Source organism: Carcharhinus amblyrhynchos, chromosome 1, assembly GCF_965287045.1.
Source record: "Carcharhinus amblyrhynchos chromosome 1, sCarAmb.v2.hapA, whole genome shotgun sequence".
Classification (NCBI taxonomy): Eukaryota; Metazoa; Chordata; class Chondrichthyes; order Carcharhiniformes; family Carcharhinidae; genus Carcharhinus; species Carcharhinus amblyrhynchos.
In genome coordinates, this window is record NC_137324.1 from 147,004,236 (window position 1) to 147,028,504 (window position 24,269).

At 45.1% G+C, this 24,269-nt stretch overlaps 2 protein-coding genes across 3 annotated transcripts in view; one reads left to right on the forward strand and one right to left on the reverse strand.

The window, feature by feature from the left end:
• Nucleotides 1-1,191: 1,191 nt before the first annotated feature.
• On the reverse strand, nucleotides 1,192-1,518 carry LOC145341772 (small integral membrane protein 43-like). Its single transcript, XM_080186735.1, has one exon. It carries the CDS (start codon nucleotides 1,516-1,518, stop codon nucleotides 1,192-1,194), a length of 327 nt encoding a protein of 108 aa, XP_080042861.1.
• A 14,695-nt stretch (nucleotides 1,519-16,213) lies between these two features.
• The window catches only part of exosc9 (exosome component 9), a 63,571-nt gene continuing 55,515 nt past the window's right edge, over nucleotides 16,214-24,269 (forward strand). Inside the window, exon 1 of one of the 2 annotated variants that reach the window (XM_080193505.1) lies at nucleotides 16,214-16,336. In XM_080193505.1, coding sequence (XP_080049631.1) covers nucleotides 16,271-16,336 — 66 coding nt within the window. In that variant the 5' untranslated portion in view covers nucleotides 16,214-16,270. Of the gene's footprint in view, nucleotides 16,337-22,040; nucleotides 22,059-24,269 lie in introns of those variants that run through there. The other variant, XM_080193506.1, reaches the window with a different exon arrangement.

Below are 24,269 nucleotides of genomic sequence, written 5' to 3' on the forward strand. Positions count from 1 at the left end.
CCAGGGCAAGGTGAAATGTCAGGGCTGAAATAAAATTTAAAAGGTATTCTGAACATTTAAATTGTGCTGTGCACACACTCTTTGCAGCATTGCTCCATTGTAATTTCTTTTTTACGGGTCTGCAGTTCCATGAGACAGTTCCACAGTGGTTGTTCCCATGATGGGGCATATTAAAAGCACCAGCCAGGACCTTCCCTTTTCTCTGCACCCGCCCTCTTCCCATCTTTTCCACCTGTGTGCTGAGCCTTTCCAAGTGTGAGTTTCATGCCAGTTGCCTGTTAACTGGCCAGCCAGCCTGAAATCACATTCAGGGCTCATCATAACCAGAAGCACGTCCATTTCTGTGCCTGCCTAGTATTTATGCCAATGGGCAAACAATTCAATAAGAAATCTCACAACACCAGGTTAAAGTCCAACAGGTTTATTTGGTTGCAAAAGCCACTAGCTTTTGGAGTGCTGCTCCTTCGTCATGTGAGTGGGAGTTCTGCTCACAAACAGAGCATATAAAGACACAATTGCCCTGTTTGTGAACAGAACTCCCACTCACCTGACAAAGGAGCAGCCCTCTGAAAGCTAGTGGCTTTTGCTACTAAATAAACCTGTTGGACTTTAACCTGATGTTGTGAACTTCTTACTGTGTTTACTCCAGTCCAATGCTGGCATCTCCATGTCAAACAATTCAAGTCATGGAGACACTGGCTTGACTCAATGAAGCCTGTAGGAATTGGAATGGTGATCATGTAAATAGAAATGGCTACTTCAAGAGTACAGGGGGTCGACTCACTCTCTCCACTTTTCTCCCACACCAGCCACAATTGCCAACACTACAAATATGGTATAAAGTTTAGAATGCAATGGCATTGTAAACATTTCTTTCACTGCTTCAGTTTCTTTAATTTAAACAATGAAAATTAGATGCAGGCTCCCATCAGAAACAGAAAAAAAATCAACAAATGCAGTTCTTTCACCACCTTAATCATTTGCTGATGTTTTGCTGTCAGTTATAAATAAACTTACCTTCTGCAGTATTCATGTGGACATAATATTGTATTATAACAAGAACCTGATATGCAGCCTGCATAAAGCATTGATTCTGGCAACACATGTAGAAATTAATTCTGCTTATCATTCACAATACCTGTCACTGCTGGAAAACTTGTGGACAACCGTGGTGGAGAATGCAGCTTGCTTCTAGACTGCCTGCTCTCTGTGTGCGCTCCAGGGTTCTCTAACAGAATGGCCAGGCTGCCATACAACAGCTGCCACTGAATTCTTCAGCTGTTTGATGACCACAAAAAGAAATAAAACCAGCAAGAGCAACAAGAAGAGGAAGAGAGCCAGGTATATTACTAAGTTGTATTCCCAATCCTCACTATCCTCCTTTGCTGGTGTGAACGTAGACTTCAAAGAGGCTGTGTTGAGTCTGCTATTCAACGACCTGTAATCTGAAGTATAACCCTTCAATTGGTAAATCATTTCTGTTGTTATCGATGCATTCACTTCTGCTCCATCACTCATCTTGACCTCAGGTTCGGTGAAGATTGGAATGTGAAATCCACATCCTTGAATTTCCACTGACTTTCCCCTTCATTATCTGACAGAGAGTTGAATTTTACTCAAATCTTAGTAAGGTTTGTTTAGCTGTAACACAGTCGGATTTGGTAACTGGTCTCAAATTGTTGTCAGCCAGCAGAAGGAGTCTTGCGTATCAGATCCAGTATCCATTTCCTTCCCTTCATTTCTGTTTATTACTCTTCTAAATGTATTTATTCATCAAGGACAGCCCCTACAACTGGATTGGCTGATGATCAGAAGTGATTACTTTCACACTGTCAGCAACCAAAATATAACAATTTGTGAAAGCTCAGATTCTTACCATATTTACAACAAACTAGGCAAAAGGAAGTAACTTACAATACTGTTATTTTGCAACTTAATCCTTAACAAACTATTAATTATAATTTACATACATTTGTGGCCTTTCTATAAAAGCTTTTATCATTTTATGCAGAAGTGGCATTTAAGAACTTGTGGCAATGATCATTCTGGTAACACTGTAACCTTTTATTTGCAAGTAAACGTGATAATCAACTACTTGCACATGTCTGCACTGAAAGGTCCGTGAAGGCATTTTTTTGCCCTTTGAGCACGTAAGTATTAATGAATTTCCAGATTGTTTCACACATTTTGAAGATGCGTTACTGTTAGGCAGGTTCCAACAGATGACAAAACTAACTTCCATTACAGAAATTAAAAAGACAGAACTGCACAATTCAGATATATCAATCTCAAGTGCATTAATTCTTCGCAATTATTGTGTTAATTTAGTCTTGAAACCTTTTCATCATCTTATTTTGTCTTAAATTGACTTATGTAAGGTCAGATTCCAGGTCACCTATGAATATGTAGATCTATTGGACCTCAAGGTGTCACGGATTAAATTCGTGAAATACAGATGTTTTGAAAATGCCCAATAAAAATGTGTGCAAAAAATGTGTGCATAAGACGATTGTCCAACTAAAACAAAAAATCAGGCATTAATCACAGAGATGGGAGACGATGAGCTTTGTCCATTTTCAATGCCCTAAAGTTGTCAAAACTATAAACTCAACAGATTTACATTTGTCTAGGGAATGCTGCAGCGGGGCACCTCATGGAAAGCATCAGCAGTTTTTTTATTCATTTGTGAGACATGGGTGTCACTGGATGGCCAGCATTTATTGCCCATCCTCAATTACCCTTGGAGGGCAGTTGAGAATCAACCACATTGCTGTGGCTCTGGAATCACATGTAGGCAAGACCAGGTAAGGATGGCAGATTTCCTTTGCTAAAGGATGTTAATGAACCAAATGGTTTTTCCTGACCATCGACAACGGTTTCATCTGACATCAGTAGATTCTTAATTCCAAGGGTGGAATTGGTTCTAAGTGTCCAGCTAGCATGAAAATAGGAGAGTTCCTGCTCGTTTTTGGGTGAGTTTTCATGTCCAATCTTACACACTTTAATCACTGAAAAAATGGTCTAGACCATTTCTAGCTGCTGCAGGCAGTGGGGAGGGCTTAATTTGCCAGCCAGCCTGCAAATGAAGCCACTGTGCATGTGCAGACCTCTGCACGTGCTCAATAGCAACTGCAAGGGTCAACAAAGAGAGAGAGCTGTCAGGCCCCTGCTGTTGCAATCAGCCTCAACCAGCTCCCCCACACCCCCTGCAATCACAGAAGCCCACTGTCAATAGTGAGCCCCACAACACATGGCCATTTGGTCACCACTGCCCAGATCAATCGGATGCCCCCTCTGCTGATCTGATCACAACAGCAGTAACCCCACCCCTCCCCCCATCCGATCCCTTTGAAGAGAGCTCAGTGGGCCCCGCTCCCCCTCTGATTAGGCCACCCCTTCATGCCCTGCCCACACAGACCCTGCCCCCATAGGTCTTGTCCCCATAGGCCCCACCCCCACAGGTTCTGCCTCTGGCACTGCCCGCTGGGCATTTCCCAGGTGCCAGGTGCCAGGCTGGCACTGCCAAGATGCCATGCTGGCATTGCCCAAAGGACATTCCCCCCCCCTTGCCCTTGGCCTCCTCAGAGGCCTCAATGGCCTCTGGTTCCACTAATGAGTCCAGCAGGATAGTTCCCCTTTCATGGGGAGCAGATGTTTTCCTCACCAAAGAGAATGTCTCCTGGTGAGGCCATAAAGGCAAGTGAGCCCAGATGATTGAGCACCAAGCTCACTGAACACATGTAAATCCTCATTTAAATACATGGGAATAATTACTCAGTCTCTCGCCCATTTCTGGGACTAACCTCATTGGAAATCCGACTCTTGTAAAATCATAAGAGCCGAGAAATCAGGCGTGATCCATCAATGGGCAAAGCGAGTCCCGGTGAAATTCTGCCCCTTCTTTTTTAATTGAATTCAAATTTCACTATCTGCCAAGGCAGGATTCAAACCCGGGTCCCAAGAACATTAGCTGAGTTTCTGGATTAATAGTCCAGCGATAGTACCACGAGGCCATCGCCTCCCCCGCAGTTGCATTTTATTTAGCTTTTTAATTCTGATTATTCCTGTGCTGCAGTTGACTGGAAGTGCAAGTTGTAACCCCGCTGTGTGGTCAACAGGGCATCTGGGATCTCAGTGAACACTGGGGGCAATACCTCCTTAATCAATTCAATTTTAGGCTAAAGAAAGACACAGACTGAATGGCTGAGAAGGAAACAGGATGAACCAGAAGTACAATGAGAATTAACGAGGCAAAATATAAGATTGGATCAACAAAGAGGAAAAAGACACCCAAAGGAAAAATAAAATAATGCTAAATTTAAAATGTAAAATTTAATAAATTTCGAGAAATAATTTATTACCTGCAGGAGTAAGACTTCAGCGTTTTACTGTACTGTTTCTGTTCATCCACGTTCTGTGGTCCTGATAACGTGAATTACAAGCCTCGAATGCTTGCATGAGATTAATTTGCTTAATTCCGTAATTCTCACAGTTTTATGATGCACAAAGGGCAAACCTAAAGCAAACTGGTAATTTTTCGTTGGAGCGGCATAAATTGTTCCAGTTTATGGTGAATCAGATTTAATGACATATTGCTGCTTCACTATGAAATGCTGGGTTTTTTAATGCACTAATAATGGCAGGAACCATGAACTCATCATTACTTTGTCAGCAACTTCTGGACTATTGTTACCAGCTCAAAATGTCTCATATTTACTGTGCTGATCATCCAGCCTTATAACGGTTTCAGAACGGGCACCCATACGTTTGGATAAATCGCTGGCTCCAACGCACCCCTCCCTGATGAACTCAATGCATTCTATGCTTGTTTTGAGCAAGAGGTCAGTGAGAGCATGCCCTCCACCCTGGAAGCCCTGGATGAACCTGTATCTGGGGTAACCACTGCAGATGTCAAAGCAGCTTTCTTGAAGGTCAACCCACAGAAAACAACGGGCCCGGATGGGGTACCCGGACGTGCACTCAGATCCTGCGTGGACCAACTGGCGATGTTATTCACAGACATCTTCAACCTCTCCTTACAACAATTTGAGGTCCCTATCTGCTTCAAGACGATGACCATCATCCCAGTACCCAAGAAAAACCAAGCAACGTGCCTTAATGACAATCAGCCGGTGGCTCTGACATCCATTATTATGAAGTGCTTTGAAAGGTTAGTCATGGCACGAATCAACTCCAGCCTCCCAGACTGCCTGGATCCACTACAATTTGCCTACCGCCACAACAAATCCAAAGCAGATGCCATTTCCCTGGTCCTGCCCTCAACCCTAGAACACCCAGATTACAAGGACACCAATGTCAGGCTCCTAATAATAGCTCAGCCTTCAACACCATTATTCCTATAAAACTCATCTCCAAACTCCATTGCCTGGGCTTCAGTTCCTCCCTCTGCGACTGGATTCTGAACTTCCTAACTCACAGATCACAATCAGTAAGGAATGGTAACAACACCTCCTCCACGATCATCCTCAACACCAGTGCCCCACAATACTGTGTTCTCAGTCCCCTACTATACTCCTTTTACATCTATGACTATGTGGCCAAATCCCCCTCCAATTCGATTTTTGAGTTTGCTGACGACACCACCATAGTGGGTCAGATCTGAAACAATGACAAGACTGAGTACAGGAATGAATTAAAGAATCTGGTGAACTAGTGCGGCAACAATAATCTCTCCCTCAATTTCAACAAAACAAAGGAGATTATCATCAACTTCAACAAGCGTAAAGGACAACATGCCCCTGTCTACATCAATGGGGAAGAAGTAGAAAGGATTAAGAGCTTCAAGTTTTTAGGTGTTCAGATCACCAACAACCTATCCTGGTCCCCCCATGCTGACACTATAGTTAAAAAAGCCCACCAAAGCCTCTAGTTTCTCAGAAGACTAAGGAAATTAGGCATGTCAGCTACAACTCTCACCAACTTTTAAGATGCACAGATAGAAAGCATTCTTTCTGCTTGTACCACAGCTTGGTATGGCGCCTGCTCTGCCCAAGACTGTAAGGAACTACAAAAAGTCGTGAATGTAGCCCAATCCATCATGCAAACCAGCTTCCCATCCATTGACTCTGTCTACACTTCCCGCTGCCCCGGCAAAGCAGCCAGGATAATTAAGGACCCCAAACACCCCAGACATTCTCTCTTCCACCTTCTTCCTTCAGGAAAAAGATACAAAAGTCTGAGGTCGTGTACCAATCGACTCAAGAACAGCTTTTTCTCTGCTGCTGTCAGACTTTTGAATGGATTTACCTTGCGTTAAGTTGATCACTCTTTACACCCTAGCTATGACTGTAATACTACATTCTGCTCTCTCTTATTTTTTTCTCTATGAATGGTATGTTTTGTCTGTATAGCACAAGAAACAGTACTTTTCACTGTATGTTAAAATGTGTGACAATATTAAATCAAATCAAAATAAACCCTAATATTATGGTGATAATGCTCATCTGCTGTCAGCAATGTTAAGGTATTAATGCTAACATGCAATTAAAAGTATGTTAAAAATCTAAAAATTTTTCTTCTACTCACACAGCTTTCCATTTCACCTATTCCCCCTCATCAACTGTTAAACTTTTTGCCAGATTTAACCTAGTAAATCCGAGTGGGACTTCAAGAGAAATTGCCTTATATATAGAAGCTGCTACTATGTGCAAAGTTGAGGTGAATGGCATAAATACATCTAAAGGGCAGCAAGATAAACAGATGAGATAGAAAGGAATCAAAGAAAAAGCTGTGAGGTAAATGAAGTAAGGTGGGAGGAAGCCCATGTGGAGTTTAAACGCCAGCATGGAACACGAGGACTGAATACTTGTTTCCGTTCCAGGCATTCTAAGTAATCTCTCCATTATAACATCTTCTTCTCTTGGATAAGTCTACATTTTTTTCTTTTATTTTTTCTTCTTTATAAAAATGTTCCCAATGGTGGGGGAGTCCAGGATTAGGGGCCATAGTTTGAGGACAAGGGATAAAGCTTTTAGGACTGAGATGAGGAGAAATATAATGGTTAGTGGGAAGCAAAGCAGCAACTTAGATTTTAGTATTAGATTTTACTTTCTCATGCTCCATCTGTATTTTAAATTCAACCACACTGTGATCACTTGTTCCGAGGACATCCCTAACTGTGAGATCATTAATTATTCCTGTCTCACTACACAGGACCAGATCAAGGATAACTTGTTCCCTCATAGGTTCTATTACACACTGTTCAAGGAAGCTATTGCAGATACATTCTTTGAATTCCTCCTCAAGGCTGCCTTGAGGGACCTGGTTTGACCAATTGATATGTACATTAAAATCCCCCATGAGAACTGCCGTGCCATTTTTACATTAATCAGTTATTTCTTTGTTTATTTCTTTTTTTCACAGTGGAAGATACAAATAACATGACAAAAATTGATGACAAGAAGGCTATGGGAGGTGAGGACCTAGAAATGATCATTCTCACTAAAGTAGTAGTATTGGGAAAGTTAATGACCCAGATTCAAGGAACGGCCTGTTTCAATGTTTTAAACCTCTATGACTCTCTGAACTTTATTTATATAGGGCTGGATTTGACAGTCCTCCACTGGCTGGGGCAAGGTGGAGGTGGGGGGAAGAGTTGAATGGGTCAGACAAAATTTGTCAGGAGCCCCAGCTTACCTCCCACGCTCTCCGCCAACCACCTCCACCCCCCCCCCACCTCCATGAACATGTTCGCCATAACGCAGGCTAGACTGCTGCCCTTAGGCCTATTAGGATCCTTCAGTGTTCAATGAGTGGCAATTAAGGACCTCAGTCCACATCCACTGCTGTAAGATGTTGGGCAGTATGTGGCGGGTAAGAATTCAGAGGATGGGATTTTAAGAAAAAGATTCTAAATGCCATGAGCGAGAAAATGGGAAAGTTTCAGGCTCATTTTTTGGGTAAGTTTGAAAATGCAATCTTATGGGACTTGGTGTTAAAATAAAAGCCAGGATGTGATTCTTGCCAGCAGGGGGAGCCTCAGCTCACCAGAGAAGCAGGTGTTGAGCTCTCAGTGCACCATTGTGCAGGTACCCCGATCTCCCAATGTACTGGGAGGTCTCCTGTTAATCCTCCCACCCCCCACAGACAACAACCCCCTGCAGATTTCCCTCCCATCCTGCCAGATCGTAGTTTGAACACCCCATGCAGATCACCCACTTTCCCTCCCCAATTGCAGATTGCCTCCCCCATGTAACGTTCCCTCCCTCCCTCTCCGATCAATCCCTGGCAGAGTTCCCCACTTCTCCTGCCGATCACCTCCCCCCGGCAGAGCTTCTCTTCCCTCCCATTCCATCAGTGTTTCTCTCCCAGTCCTGCGGAGATCCCCAAATATAACCTCCCCCAATCATGGCTCTGTCCCACTCTGGCTCCACCCCTTGGCACTGCCCTGGCACAGTAACGGTGCCAGGTGGACACTTCCAGGGTGCCAGGTAGACAGTGCCAGGCTGGCACTGCCCAATTAGCATTGCCTGGCCCTGCCTCAACCACCTGGCAGGCTTCAACGGCCTCTGATTGCCCCCCCACCCCAGAGAGTTCATCACGTCTGGTCCTCGTTAGTTGGGACCATTCATGATTCTTGTCAAGGAGAACCTTGGCTGGTGAGGCGGTAAAGCTAAGTGAGCCTGAACGATTGTGTCCAGGACTCATTAAGGACATGCATGAGGGATTTTGCCAGCTAAACAGTGCTGGTAAGATTGGAGGAGGTGAAAAATCAGGCGCAAAGTTGACTTTTTTGCCTCCGGCCTGATCTTACCAACTTGCCTCGCCAGAAGTCGGGTGAGATGAGGTGATAAGGTTGCAGCTCAAAGGCTTTTTTTGAAAAGGCTTCTTTGAAAGGGCGGGAAAGAAGGGATGGTTCATCAATCATGGGGTGCCCTGAGTACATTAGGACCACCAATCCTGCCCCCACCCCCGGGTTTCACTACTATTTCACTACTCACAATACCCCTCCCTCAGCTTCCTTTTCCTCTCCCATGGTCACTGTGCCACAGTTCACTGCACCTCCTTCTCCTCATACTCATTCCTACTCCAGTTCTAATTTCTCCGCATCCCACATCTTATACATTATGGCTGGAATTTTACTGCCTTGCCCGCCGCAGAATCAGAGCAGGGACGGCTCGCAGAATTTAATTCTCTGTTGGCCTCGGGTGGGATTTTATGAGCCTCAGCCAAGCGGGGTCGTAAAATCCTGCACTATATATCAGCTATTCTACCATGACAGGCACTTTGTCAAAACACCTCATAAGACTCTCTGCAGCAAACTCCTTCTTTATTGCAGGATAAGGTCAGACATAACTGAAGGCTGCAAGTTGCTGTGATGTTTAGGCCAAACCCATCAGCACATCCCACCCCGGTCCAAATACTGATCATCACGGGCAGCGGGACAGTTGCAACCATGGCAAGTGATAATGCTGGAGAAGCCCATTTTTCATTTTTTAGATTGATTTCACACTATCTCATATCTGAACACAATCTACAAACGCTTTCAATTCTCAGCTCTCAAATCAGATTAAAAACATTGTCACAAGGTGATGAAGATATGGCGATAACTGCTATTTAAGGGCAAACTTGCTGAAGATTTCCGTATGGTGGCAACTACGGGGGTTGCCGAGGGGAACTGGTTAAAAGGCCGCCTCCGTGATCTGGGACTTTGTCCCAGTTACAATAAAAATAAAGGAAACAAAACACAGCTCTCAGTTCCCCCTGCTTCCCCCCCACCATAATCCCCCCACCCCCACACACACCCCATCCTCCATCACTCCATACACTCCTCATTCCCCATTCATGGCTACTTACGATCCCACACAGCCCCCATAGTCCCTCATATGCTCTGTACCAACCTGTGCCCCTCTGTCCACATCCCATGGCCCTTTATGACCCCCATGCTAACTTAATGTCAACTCATACCAACCCATGATCCCCACTCATCTCCACGACCCATTATAGTCCCTATGCCAACATTTGAACCAATCCCTGCCAACCCAACCCCCCCCTACCCAACACCCTTTGTCTTTACAACTTCCATGCCAGTTTATCCAGATCTACCAGGTGCAAACTTAAGGAGCCATGGTGAGATATAATCAAATGAAGTTCTCAATGTCTATTGCAAACTTCACCATTTGAAAAATATACTCATTCATAAAAAACATTCAATATATTTAAATTAATTCAAATATTTAATGCCTTATAAAAATAACTTCCCCTGCAAGCACTTAATCCCTTATGAAAATAAACACTTATATTCATAGCCCCACATCAAATACTTTATAACCAATTGGAACAGTCAATCAACTGTAAAGTTACAATCCCCCACTAGGGTGTAGACTCAGTCATGCAGCACTAATCCTATGATGATAACTCTCAGGCTTATGTCAACTGACAGCTAGTGAGATTGCATGCCACCACAGCTGGCTGTCTCTTTTTCAAAAATTGAAAGACTTGGGGATATTAAATAACTTGACAGCTTGACAATTCCACTGAGTTTATCCTTTCTTTACACACATTCATGTCTATTCTTAACAATCCCAAATGGCACCTTTTCTTTCCTGAAGGGGCAACTAACCTATACCAAAAGGACACCTGATCTCTCCCAAAGGATGCTGTTCTTCTCCCAAAGGGCAGGCACCTGACCCCTCTCAAAGGGTAGCTTATTCATCTCAAAGGGCACGTTACCTCTCTCAAAGGTGTACCTGGTCTTCTCCAAAAGAGTACCCTATCTCGACAACTAACTCTGGCAGCTTCACAACATTATTTCCTCAAATGTTTAAAGCCCACATATCATGTTCTGGCGATTCCAGTTATGAAAATTTCAACTGTATGGAGGCAGCTGCACCTTTGCATGTGTGGCTGCCTCCATGAACCACAGATGTGCAAGCCTCAATGTGCCCCCCTTTCAACATCCTCCGCCAGCCTGCCAGTGGCAATGGTTGAGGGGCAGAACTTCCAGAACCAGGGCACCAGTAACATTTTGGCGAAAATGTAGAGCCCTTCCAGCTTTACCAAACTTTGGGCCAGGCACATGGGCCAATGTTAAACACAAGCAGTGCTCTGGTCATCATAACATTATCCCATTATACCTATTATTGCACATGGCAAATGTGTTCATAGTTGCATTACAAGTATCTGGGATGGAGAAAGAAACAAGACAAAAACTGAGGCCAGAATTTTAGTACCCAGCCTGCCACGGGAATCAGAGCAGGTGAGAGGCAGACTTTGGACAGGTTCATTGACCTCGGGCAGGATTTTACAGTTTCAGGATGAGCGAGGCTGTAAAATCCCACCCGAAAAGTTCCTGTTAAATGTTCGATACAAATGTAATTGAGTTACTTGATGTATTTATTTTTTATTCTGAATTTGACAACAGTGATAATTTTTTTTGCAGTGAAATGGGGACAAGAGTCATAAAGCCTGAAAGATGACAAGTAGGTGGTGGCATTAAAAAGAGGGTGGAGATGGATTATAGAACTGTTGTTCCAATGGGAATGGAAGGGAAGGTTTTGGTGAAGCATGCTTTGGTGAGCTGTTCACTAACAGCTCTGGCTAGTATGAGTTGTGATGATTTTTGACCGGAAATAGTACAGTAAGGAAAATCTGTAATTTCTTCAAAATATCCAGGGGATTTACAATTATTCTTTAAGAATGTTTCAGAATGACTTTTAAGAACTTGCATCAACAATCAATTGCAATTTTTGTTTGGTGGTACAGAACTTAAGCATTGCTGAAAAAAGAAATGTGCTGTCAAAGTTTTTCTTTTGCAATCATCAGGCCAGATGCAAGAATATCAAATTTTAACTTGTGACAAATTATAACGCATGAAAAAAGGATGCTGATTGTTTGGCAAGTCAACTCTGATTGGTTGAGACATTGCTATGGAGAATGCACCAGAGAATTATGGTCCCTCGTGCTCTTGTTTAATTTTAAAAAGGTACAATGCCTGTACTTGTTTCTTTTTCATGCAGAGGACAAATCCCTTTGTATGAATGTACATGTAGCTTCGGGCAAGCATAAGTGCATAAGCCACATTGTGGGCCCTATTTTACCATTTTGATTTTAATTGCTGGGCGGACTTGAAACTGTGCGTGTTTCAAATCTGACTTTTAGACCTGTTCTCAGGTGCGCCATATGCACTCTGAAAAAATAGCAGCAACTCCAAATTGTGCTGCAGGAACTTGTGGGCAGGGCTTAATGTGCCCCAAATCCTCCAATTGGCACCTCCAACCGTGCGTGGAAGAAAAAAATAGATATATGGCTTCCTTACCATGTCACTCCCGGAGCGAATAACGCCTCTCCCTGGAACATTGCCCCACTCCCACAACATTACTGACCCCCTTATCGCCCCAACCCCTCCCGCCACCCAGGCTCATCATGAGCCCCTCCCCCTTCTCCCCCCACTGATCTCAGACAAAGTGGCAGCGAACCCCCCATTCCTCCTCACTGATCTCAGGCAGTGGCAGCAGACTCCTTATTCCCTCTCACTGATCTCAGACAGACTGGCAGCAGACCCCCCTTTCCCCCACACTGATTTCAGGAAGAGTGGCAGTGAACTCCCCACTTCCCTCTCACTGATCTCAGACAGATGGCAGTGGACCCTCACCCCCCACAATCTGAAGCAGAGAGCTATCAGATCCACCTTCCCACTGCGCCCCCCACTCCCCCCCCCACCAATCTGAAGCTGAGAGCACCTACCTCTTCACCAACTGGGGTACCCAACTGGACCCAACTTGCACCATGAGCAAATGCATTTAAATTACCGTCATGGCCATTTTCGGGCCTTGGTAAAGGGGGACCCAGCGTGGATCGTGCTACTCGTCTCACGCCAGATTTTACCAAATCTCTGCGCCAAAAAACTGGTGCAACTTGACAGTACAATCGGGCTCTGTGAATCTAACTGATTATCTTAAATTGGTTTTTGGTGTAATTTGTAGCATAATCAGTGTTGTCCTTCACATGCTGTCCAATGCTGAATCACATCTAACCTTTGATATCATTTTTGCAGCACAGGCTGAGTACAGCCAGTACACTTACCTACTGCAAACAGCCAAAGAGATGTACTGTTTGATATGATCCATTAGTCATTGGGATGTATGGTCTATGTACCTGGCATTGTACCAACGCTAAAATTTATTGACCATATTACTTATTCATGTGGTAGGCAGAATGTCAGTTTGTCTTGATGGCATGGCAGCCCTGAAGTGGAAAATACCAATTGTGTTGCTACTGCATAGTGGCATCATGAAATGACTACATGCTCCAATTTTTGAGACACCTTACCCTTCCAAGGCAATTTGAGAGAGACTGAGCACTTTTCGGGTTCGAAGGTGTTGGCCTTAGACCCATCCATGAGTATGTGCAATCTGGTTGAAATAGCCATAATCGCACAGCAGAACTTTAATGAGTCCTATTTTGATGTCAAGCTCGCACCATGAGTAAATGATTTGGGTTCTATTTAGTAGATTGTGTCTGCCCTCATGAGTCAAGATGAAAGATTTCAACAGAATATTCCTTTTTTCACCAATACTCAAATTGCAATTTTCTTGGATCACTGAAAATACTGGTTCACGTGACTTGGTGACCCTTGAGCTGGAAGCAGCACCAACAGGAAGACAGTTAAGATAAGGACGCCTTGTCGCCTGGCATAAAGGACAGCTGCAAACATAAAGCGGAGCCACAAGCCAAGAAGCTGGTGAGTGAAAGCACAGATACAGACGTGAAGGACAAGCAGACAGAGCGACATGAAGAGGTACAGGAAAGTACTGTGAGGAGGAGATGCAAAACACTCCCAGGACGGAGTCAATTTTCTAGTAAAGGAGACAGAAGACCTTGGAGGCATTGTGCGAGCTGGCTAAAACTGTGGTGAATATCGCAAAGATGCTAAAGAGCTGGGTGATATTCTAGAAGTGGCCAGCCCATGCAATTGGATGGTATCGGTTGGGTAGTTGCAAAGGAACTCTGGAAAACTTGACTATCATGACTGTTGTGACAGAGAGAATTCTTAGCAAGGTATCTTGATGATGATAATCATTCCCAGGAAACTCAGGGGTGAAACTTATTGTCAGATAGGACTCCTGGGGATGTCAATGGCGGGGTGAGCCAGTAAGATCATGTGAGGGCTGAGAAATCAGGTTTGCGTCCGATTTCTCACCTCTTGTGATCTTACCAGCATCAAATATCCAGCGCATTCAGTGTTCCATCCATTTCCAGCAAGGGGCTAAATAAATTACGCAAATTCAATTTGCATGTAATTTTATTGTCATTAACGAGCCTGGGACGCTATCGTTCGGGTTCAATTGCCTGTGTGGCCTCGCTGGGAGAAGCTCTCACAACAGGACAGGGCCTGAGGGAACGGAGACAGACCTGGCTGGGCCTATGGGAGAGGCAGGACCAGGACCAGATCTGCCGTGGGGCTGGACTGGGGGCCGGGCCTATGGGGTGGGGCCTGTGGAATTATAGAATCCTACAGCGCAGAAGGAAGATATTTGGCCCATCAAGTCTGAACCGACCACAATTCCACCGAGGCCCTATCCCCATAACCCCATGCATTTAGTCCCCCTGACACTAAGGGGCAAGTTAGCATGGCCAATCCACCTAATTCACACATCCTTGGACTGTGCGAGGAAGCCAGAGCACCCACGCAGACACAGGAAGAATGTGCAAACTCCACACAGACAGTGACCCAAGCCAGAAATGGAAACCGAGTCCCTGGCAGTATGAGGCAGCAGTGTTAACCACTGTGCCACCATGCTGACCAAAAATATTTTTGAATATACTTCTACGTGGTGGTGTTCCCAGGTATTTGCTTCCCTGGTCCTTTAGATGATAGTGGTCATGGGTTTGGAAGGTTCTACCTGAGGAGATCTGGTGACTTCCTGCAATGTATCTTGTAGATGGTACACATGCTGCCACTGTTCATCAGTGATGGAGAAAGTGAAGTTTGTGGAAGGAATGTCAATCCAGCAGCTGCTTTGTCCAGGATGGCATTGAGCCTCTTGAGTGTTGTTGGAGCTGCACCCATCCAGGCAAGTAGAAAATACTTCATCACACTTCTGTGCAATCATAAGCGAACATCTCCATTTCTGACCATATGATAAAAGGAAAAGGTCATTGATGAAGCAGCTGAAGATGGTTAGGCCTGGGATACTACCCTGAGGAACTCCTGTAATGATGTTGCAGAAGTTCCTATCTATCTATCTATCTATCTCACACAGTCCTCTATCTATCTATCTCACAGTCCTCTATCTATCTCACACAGTCCTCTTTCTATCTCACACAGTCCTCCGTCACACACAGTCCCGTCACACAGTCCCCTGTCTCACAGTCCCCTATCTGTCAATCACACACTATCCCCTGTCTCACACCGTCCCCTATCTATCTCACACCGTCCCCTATCTGTCACACACAGTCCTCTTATCTGTCACACAGTCCCCTGTCTATCAATCACACACTGTCCCCTATCTCACATTATCCCCGTCTCATATTGTCCCCTATCGATTTCACACTGCCCCCGTCTCACACTGTCCCTGATTTCACACTATCCCCTATTTCACATTGTCCCGTGTCTCATTGTTCTCTACTTCACACTGTCCCGTGTATCATACTGTCCCCTGTCACACTCAGTTCCCTATCTATCTCACTCGGTCCCCTATCTATCTCACTCGGTCCCCTATCTATCTCACTCAGTTCCCTATCTACCTCACTCGGTCCCCTATCTATCTCACTCGGTCCCCTATCTATCTCACTCGGTCCCCTATCTATCTCACTCAGTTCCCTATCTACCTCACTCGGTCCCCTATCTATCTCACTCAGTTCCCTATCTACCTCACTCGGTCCCCTATCTACCTCACTCAGTTCCCTATCTACCTCACTCAGTTCCCTATCTATCTCACTCGGTTCCCTATCTATCTCACTCGGTTCCCTATCTACCTCACTCGGTTCCCTATCTACCTCACTCAGTTCCCTATCTATCTCACTCAGTTCCCTATCTATCTCACTCAGTTCCCTATCTATCTCACTCGGTCTCCTATCTATCTCACTCAGTTCCCTATCTATCTCACTCGGTCTCCTATCTATCTCACTCAGTCCCCTGTTTCACTCAGTCCCCTGTCACACACACTCCCCTATCTCAGTCTCAGTTCCAGCTGCCTCTCTGGCTCTGAACGCTCCCACGTGTTTGGCGGTAGCCGGTCGCAGGGTGATGATGTCAGAGAGGCGCCGCGCTGCTGTTTTGGGTTAAGTCTCGAGCTGTGGGTTTGAAATGAGAGAAACTCCGCTGTCCAACTGTGAGAGGCAGTTCATCCTGCAGGCCCTCGCCGACAGACAGGTGCAGCCCGAAATACCGCTGATTCCGTGTTAAATGATAAACGCGGCCCGTGCGAGCGGGTGCCTCCGTGCCGGATGGGAGAGGGGAGGGGATGGAAGCGGGCCCGGTGCTCCGGGAGGGGGCCGGGGCCGGGCCCGGGCCCGGTGCTCCGGGAGGGGGCCGGGGCCGGGCCCGGTGCTCCGGGAGGGGGCCGGGCCCGGTGAGCGGGGAGGGGTGGGCTTCCTGTCAGTCTGTTGGAGAGCGGGACTGTGGTACCAATACAGGTTGGGGTGGAGGACTGTGTGCCCGGAGGGGAGGAGGTGGGGAGTTGAGGGGTGAGGCTGACTGTGTCAGTATCACTGAGGGGGGGGGAGGGGAGGGTGAGGCTGACTGTGCTAATATCACTGGGGGGACTTGGGAGGGGGGGAGTCTGTGAACCCGAGTCCAATGTGAACGTGAACTATGGTGCTGTTCAGTCTGTGTGGCACAATTTGTGCCAGTGCCTGGCATAAACAGTGGTTCTGTCAATGTGCTGTGGTAAGGGGTACTTTGAGGGAGGGAACTACGTTTAATTGACTGCCTGTAGCCATGTGCACTGGTGAAGAGCCAGTCTGTCTTCTCCAAAAGCTCAGTAGTCAATTAAACGTAGTTCCCTCCCTCAAAGTACCCCTTATCACAGCACATTGACAGAGCCACTGTTTATGCCAGACACTGGCACAAATTGTGCCACACAGACTGAACAGCACCATAGTTTATGTTCACATTGGACTCGGGTTCACAGACTCCCCCAAGTCCCCCCAGTGATACTGACACAGTCAGCCTCACCACCCCCCCGTATATTGAGGGGTAAGTTAGATTTAGGAAGGCAGGAAGTTAAGAACAGGCAGAGGGGTGACTCTTAATTAATGTCAGTATTAGCATATTAGAGAAGGGAGACTTAAATTCAGGAAACCAGCATAGGGTAGTCAGTCTCTGGAATTTTCTGCCCGTTGAAGTGGTGGAGGCTACCTCGCCAAATATATTTAAGTCACAGGTAGATAGGTTTTTGATAGACAAGGGAATTAAGGGTTATGGGGAGAAAGCAGGAAAGTGGAACTGATCCACTTCAGATCAGCCATGATCTTATTGAATGGCGGGGCAGGCTTGAAGGGCTAGATGGCCTACTCCTGCTCCTATTTCTTATGTTCTTATGGAAGCAGCTTGGGTTGAAAAGAAATCACTTGTAGGAGTAATGTATAGGCCCCCTAATTGTAACTACACTATAGGACAGAGTATAAAGAACAAAGAAAATTACAGCACAGGAACAGGCTCTTCGGCTATCCAAATCTGCACCAACCATGCTGCCTGACTTAACTATAACCCCCTACCCTTCCAGGGACCATATCCCTCTAGTCCCATCCTAATCATGTATTTGTCAAGATGCCCCTTAAAAGTCACTACCATATTCGCTTCCACTACCTCCCCTGGCAATAAGTTCCAGGTACCCACTCCTTTCTGTGTTTAAAAAAAAATCTGCCTCGTACATCTCCTTTAAACCTTGCCCCTCGCACCTTAAACCTGTTCCCCCTAGTAATTGGCTCTCCCATCCTGGGAAAAAGTTTCTGACTATCCACTCTGTCCATGCCTCTCATAATCTTGTAGACTTCTAACAGGTTGCCCCTCAACCTCCGTCGTTCCAGTGAGAACAAACCAAGTTTCTCCGACCTCTCCTTACAGCTAATGCCCTCCATATCAGGCAACATCCTGGTAAATCTTTTGTGTCCCTTTCCAAAGCTGCCACATCCTTCTGGTTGTGTGGTGACCAGAATTGAACACTATATTCCAAGTGCAGCCTAACTAAGATTCTATAAAAATGCAACATGTCTTGCCAATTTTTAAACTCAGTGCCCGGCGCATGAAGGCAAGCATGCCGTATGCCTTCTCGACTACCTTCTCCACCCGCATTGCCACTTTAAGTGACCTGTGTACACCCAGATTAATACTCCTAAGGATTCTGCCATTTACTGTATATTTCCTATCTGTATTAGACCTTCCAAAATGCATTATCTCACGTTTGTCCAGATTAAATTCCACCGGCCATCTCTTCGTCCAAGTCTCCAACCAATCTATATCTTTCTGTATCCTCTGATGGTACTCATCAGTATCCACAAATCCACCAATCTTTGTGTTGTCCACAAACTAACTAATCAAACTGGTTACATTTTCCTCCAAATCATTTATATATATATGTATATATTACAGGCAAAGGTCCCAGCACGGATCCCTGAGGAATGCCACTTGTCACAGCCCTCCATTCAGAAACGCACCCTTTATCCTCTGTCGTCTTTGACCGGGCCAGTTTTGTATCCACCTTACCAGTTTACCTCTGATCCCATGCGACTTCACCTTCTGCACCGATCTGCCATGAGGGACCTTGGCAAACGCCTTACTGAAGTCCATGTAGACAACATCTACTGTTCTACCCTCATCACTTCCTCAAAAAACTCGATCAAGTTAGTGAGACATGACTTCCCCTTCATAAAACCATGTTGCCTCTCACTAATACGTCTAGTAATTTCCCTACCACTGATGTAAGGCATAGGGGCCTGTAATTACCTGGATTATGGGTGGCACAGTAGCACAGTGGTTAGCACTGCTGCTTCTCAGCTCCAGGGACCTGGGTTCGATTCCCTACTCGGGTCACTGTCTGTGTGGAATTTGCACGTTCTCCTCATGTCTGCATAGGTTTCCTCCCACAGTCCAAAGATGTGTGGGTTATGTTGATTGGTCATGCTAAAATTGCCCCTTAGTGTCCTGAGATGCGTAGGTTAGAGGGATTGGTGGGTAAAATATGTAGGGATATGGGGGTAGGGCTTGGGTGGGATTATGGTCGGTGCAGACTCGATGAGCCGAAGGGCCTCTTTTCTGCACTGTATGATTCTGTGATGTATTATTCTTGCTATCCTTCTTAAACAAAGGAACAACATTGGCTATTCTTCATCCTCTGGGACCTCCACTGTAGCCAGCGAGGATGCGAAGATTTCTCTAAAGGATGAGAAAATAGGAGTTTGTTGTAAGGCACAACAGTAATCAAGCAGGATTTTAATCTACATTGAGATTGCAAAAATGAGATAGGTAATAGTAGCGTAAATCAGGAGTGCATAGAATATTTTTGAAATTTTTTTTTCAGAAAATGTTCTGGAGCCAACAAAAGGCATGCTATATAGATGAAGACTAGTATTTTACACTTAAGGGGAACTGTGAGGACATGATAGTGGAGCTAGCCTGTGTGAAGTGGTAAATGTGCTTAAGGGACAGATCAATCAAAGGGACACACATTTAAAGGGATATTTCAAAATATACAGAATAGAGACAATCTGGGCTGATCATCTGTGTGTAACTAAAAGTTAAAGACAGCATTACACTAAAGCATATATTTGCATAAAGTTCAGTAGAGGTCAGAAAATTGGAAAGAATGTAAAGAACAGCAAAGAATCGCCAAAAAATTGGTTAGGAGGGAAAAACTAAAGTATGAGAGAAAGCTAGCCAGTAATATAAAGGTCCTATTGTCCACCTTTATATATAATTAAGAAAAGAATTGGCAAAGTGAGCGTTGGTCCTATAGATTGAGTATCTGGGAAATTAATAATGGTGAGTTGGGCAATGACAGATGAATTAACAGATGTTTTGCATCTGGTTTCACTATAAAAAGCTATAACTCCGGAAATGGAAGGGAGGGAGGAACTTGGGGAGGGCGGATGGATGCGAATTACAGTTACCAGGGAGTATCGAGCAATTTGCTGGGTCTGCGGGCTGACAGATATGCTGGTCCCGATGGCAAAGGACGTGAAAGAAGTGGCTAGTGAGATAATTGATGGACCAGTTTTAATTTTCCAAAATTCCTTATATTTAAGGAACGTTCCATTAGATTGTAAGATAGAAAATGTAACTCCTTTATTCAAGAAGGGAGACAGAACACTATAGGCCAGTTAACGTTGATTTGATTTATTATTGTCACATGTATTAACATACAGTGAAAAGTATTGTTTCTTGCACACAATACAGACAAAACATACCATTCATTGAGAAGAAAAGGAGAGCGCAGAATGTAGTGTTATAGTCATAGTTGGGATGTAGAGAAAGATCAACTTAATGCAAAGTCAGTCCATTCAAAAGTCTGACAGCAGCAGAGAAGAAGTTGTTTTTGAGTCGGTTGGTGTGTGACCTCAGACTTTTTTGTATTTTTTTTCTCGGTGGAAGAGAAAATGTCTAAGGTGTGTGGGATCCTTAATTGTCTGACTGTTTGCCGAGACAACGGGATGTGTAGAGGCAATGGATGGGAGGCTGGTTTGCGTGATGGATTGGGCTACATTCACAACCTTTTGTAGCTTCTTGCGTTCTTGGGCAGAGCAGGAGCCATACCAAGCTGTGATCCAACCAGAAAGAATGCTTTCTATGATGCATCTGTAAAAGTTGGTGACAGTCATAGCTGACACGCCAAATTTCCTCAGTCTTCTGAGAAAGTAGAGGTGTTGGTGTGCTTTCTTAACTATAGCGTCAACACTGGGGGGAACCAGGACAAGTCGTTGGTGATCTGGATACCTAAAGACTTGAAGCTCTCGACCGTTTCTACTTCGTCCCTGTTGATGCAGACAGAGGCATGTTCTCCTTTATGCTTCCTGAAGTTGATGACAATCTCTTTTGTTTTGTTGACATTGAGGGAGAGATTATTGCTGCACCAGTTCACCAGATTCTCTATCTCATTCCTGTACTCTGTCTCATCATTGTTTGAGATCCGACCCACTACGTGCAAACTTGAAAATCGAATTGGAGGGGAATTTGGCCACACGTTCATAGGTATATGAGGAGTATTGTGGTGGGCTGAGAACACAGCCTTGTGAGGTATTGGTTTTGAGGATGATCATGCAGGAGGTCCTATCCCTACTGATTGTGGTCTGTGAGTTAGGAAATTCAGGATCTAGCTGCAGAGGGAGGTGCTGAAGCCCAGGCCCTGGAGTTTGGAGATGGAATAATAGTGTTGAAGGCTGAGCTGTAGTCAATAAATAGGAGTCTGACATTGGTGTCCTTGTTATCTAGGTGTTCCAGGGTTGAGTACAGGGCCAGGGAAATGGTGTCTGCTGTGGACCTGTTGTGACAGTAGGCAAACTGTAATGGATCCAAGTAGTCTGGGAGGCTGGAACTGATTCGTGCCATGACTAACCTTTGGAAGCATTTCATAATGATGGATGTCAGAGCCCCCAGATAGTCATTTTGGCACGCTGCTTGGTTTTTCTTAGGTACCAGGATGATGGTCGTCTTCTTGAAGCAGATAGGGACCTCAGATTGTTGCAAAGAGAGGTTGATGTCTGTGAATACCTCCACCAGCTGTATCTCAGCAGAATCTGAGTGCACGTCCGGGTACCCCATCCAGGCCAGTCGCTTTCCATGGGTTGTCCTTCAAGAAAGCTACTCTGACATCTCAGTGGTGATCCCAGATACAGGTTCATTCAGAGTGGAGGACATGCTCTCGCTGGCTTCTTGCTCAAAACAGGCATGGAATGCATTGAGCTCGTCAGGGACAGGTGGGTTGGAGCCAGTGATTTTACACGCCTTCATCTTGTTATGTCTTGCCTGTTATATCTTGCAGACCTTGCCATAGTCGGCGGAGGTTGGTGTGGCTGGCCTGGGACTCTAGTTTGGTCCGGTACTGTCTTTTGGCATCTTTGATGGATCTCCTTAGATCGTGTCTGGCTTTCTTGTATAGGTCAGTGTCACTTGACTTGAATACCTCAGACATGGACTTCAGCAAGCAGTGGCGATCGCTATTCATCCGAGGTTTCCTAACCATGGTTAACCTAACATCTGTCATCGGAAAGATGTTAGAAGCCTTTATTAAATATGTTATAACAGGGCACTCGCAATCAGGCAGAATCAATATGGTTTTGTGAAAGGGAAATCATGTTTAATCAGTTTATTGGAGTTCTTTTGAAGGAGTCACAAATGCTGTGAATAAAAGGGAACCAGTGGATGCATCATGCTTTGATTTCTAGAAGGCATCTGATAAGGCACCACAGCAAAGATTATTGCGCAAAATGAAAGCTCATGGTGCAGGGGCTAACATATAGGCATGAATAGAGGATTGGCTAGCTAACGTGAAATGGAGTTGATATAAATGGATCTATTTCACCTAGGCAGAATGTGAGAATTAGTGAGCTATAAGGATCAGTGCTGGGGGCCACAACATTGTACCATTTGTATGGATGACTTGGACTGAAAGATTTGATGAAAAGGAAATTGAGGAGGATGTAAGGAGGCTGCAAAGAGGCAGAGATAGGTCGTGAGTAGGCAAAAACCTGACAAATGGAGTATAATATAGACAAATGTGAAATTGTCCATTTTGGCAGGATGTGAAAAAGGAAGTTTAATATCTAAATGGTGAGAGATTGTGGAGCCTTGAGGTGCAGAGGGATCTGGGTATCCTAGTGCACGAGTCACTAGGTATACAGGTGTGAAAAGTAATTAGGAAAGCTAATTGAATGTTCTTACTTATTGTGAGGCGAATTGATTACAAAAGTAAGGAGATTATACTTCAGTTATACAGTAAAAAGTTTTACAACACCAGGTTAAAGTCCAACAGATTTATTTGGTATCGTGAGTTTTCGGAGTGCTTCTCCTTCAGGTGAGTGGAGAATTGGATTCACAAAAAGGGCATATATAGACACAGACTCAATTGCAAGATAATGGTTAGAATGCACATCTTAACAGGTAATCAAGTCTTTACAGGTACAGACAATGCAAGGAGAGAGAGAGGGCTAAGCAGAGGTTAAAGAGATGTGATTTGTCTCAAGCCAGGGCAGTTAGTAAGATTTTGCAAGCGAGGCCAAATCGGCGGGGGGGGGGGGGGGGGGGGGGGGGGGGGGTTACACTTAGTGTGATATGAACCCAAGATCCCTGTTGAGGCTGACCTTGTGTGCAGAACTTGGCTTTCCGTTTCTCCTCAGCGGTTCTGCATTGTCGTGTGTCTTGAAGAACACTTACTCAAAGATTGGAGGCTGAATGCCCTTGACTGCTGAAGTGTTCCCTGATGTGGAGATGCAGGCGTTGGATTTGGGTAAGCACAAAGAAATCTCACAACACCAGGTTAAAGTCCAACAGGTTTATTTGATTGCACAAGCCGCAAGCTTTCAGAGCGCTGCTCCTTCACTCACCTGATGAAAGAGCAGTGCTCTGAAAGCTTGTGGCTTGTGCTACCAAATAAACCTGTTGGACTCCAACCTGGTGCTTTGAGACTTCTTGAAGTCTTCCCTGACAGGAAGAGAACACTCCTGCCTGGTGATTGTCGAGTAGTCTCCCTTCATCTGTTGTCATAGCATCTGCATGGTTTTGCCAATGTATCATGTCTTGGGACATCTTTTCCTGCAGTGTTTCAGGCAGACAACATTGACCAGGTCGCATGAGTATCTACCATATGCCTGGTCGATGGTATTCTCAAGTATGATGATGGCATCTGTGTCAATGATCTGGCATGTCTTGTAGAGGTTGCTATGGCAGGGTTGTGTGGTGTCGTGGTGGCTGTTCTCCTGAAGGCTGGGTAGTTTGCTGCAAACAATGGCCTGTTTAAGATTGTGCAGTTGTTTGAACGCAAGTAGTGGGATGTGGGGATGGCCTTGGTAAGATGGTTGTCTTCACCAATGACATGTTGAAGGCCCTGAAGATGATGTCGCAGGTTTTCCACTCCATGGAAGGACTGGACAACAAGGGTACTCTGTTGGCCGTGCCTCTTGTTTGTCTTCTGCGGAAGTCGGTGTGGTTTTTCGCTGTGGTGCCTTGGAATTGTCGATCGATGAATCAAGCGCCGTATCCTGTTCTTACGAGGGTGTCTTTGCACCATCTGTAGGTGTCTGTTGCATTCCCCCTCATCTGAGCAGATCATATGTATATGGAGACCTTGTCAGTAGGAGATGGCTTCTTTAAA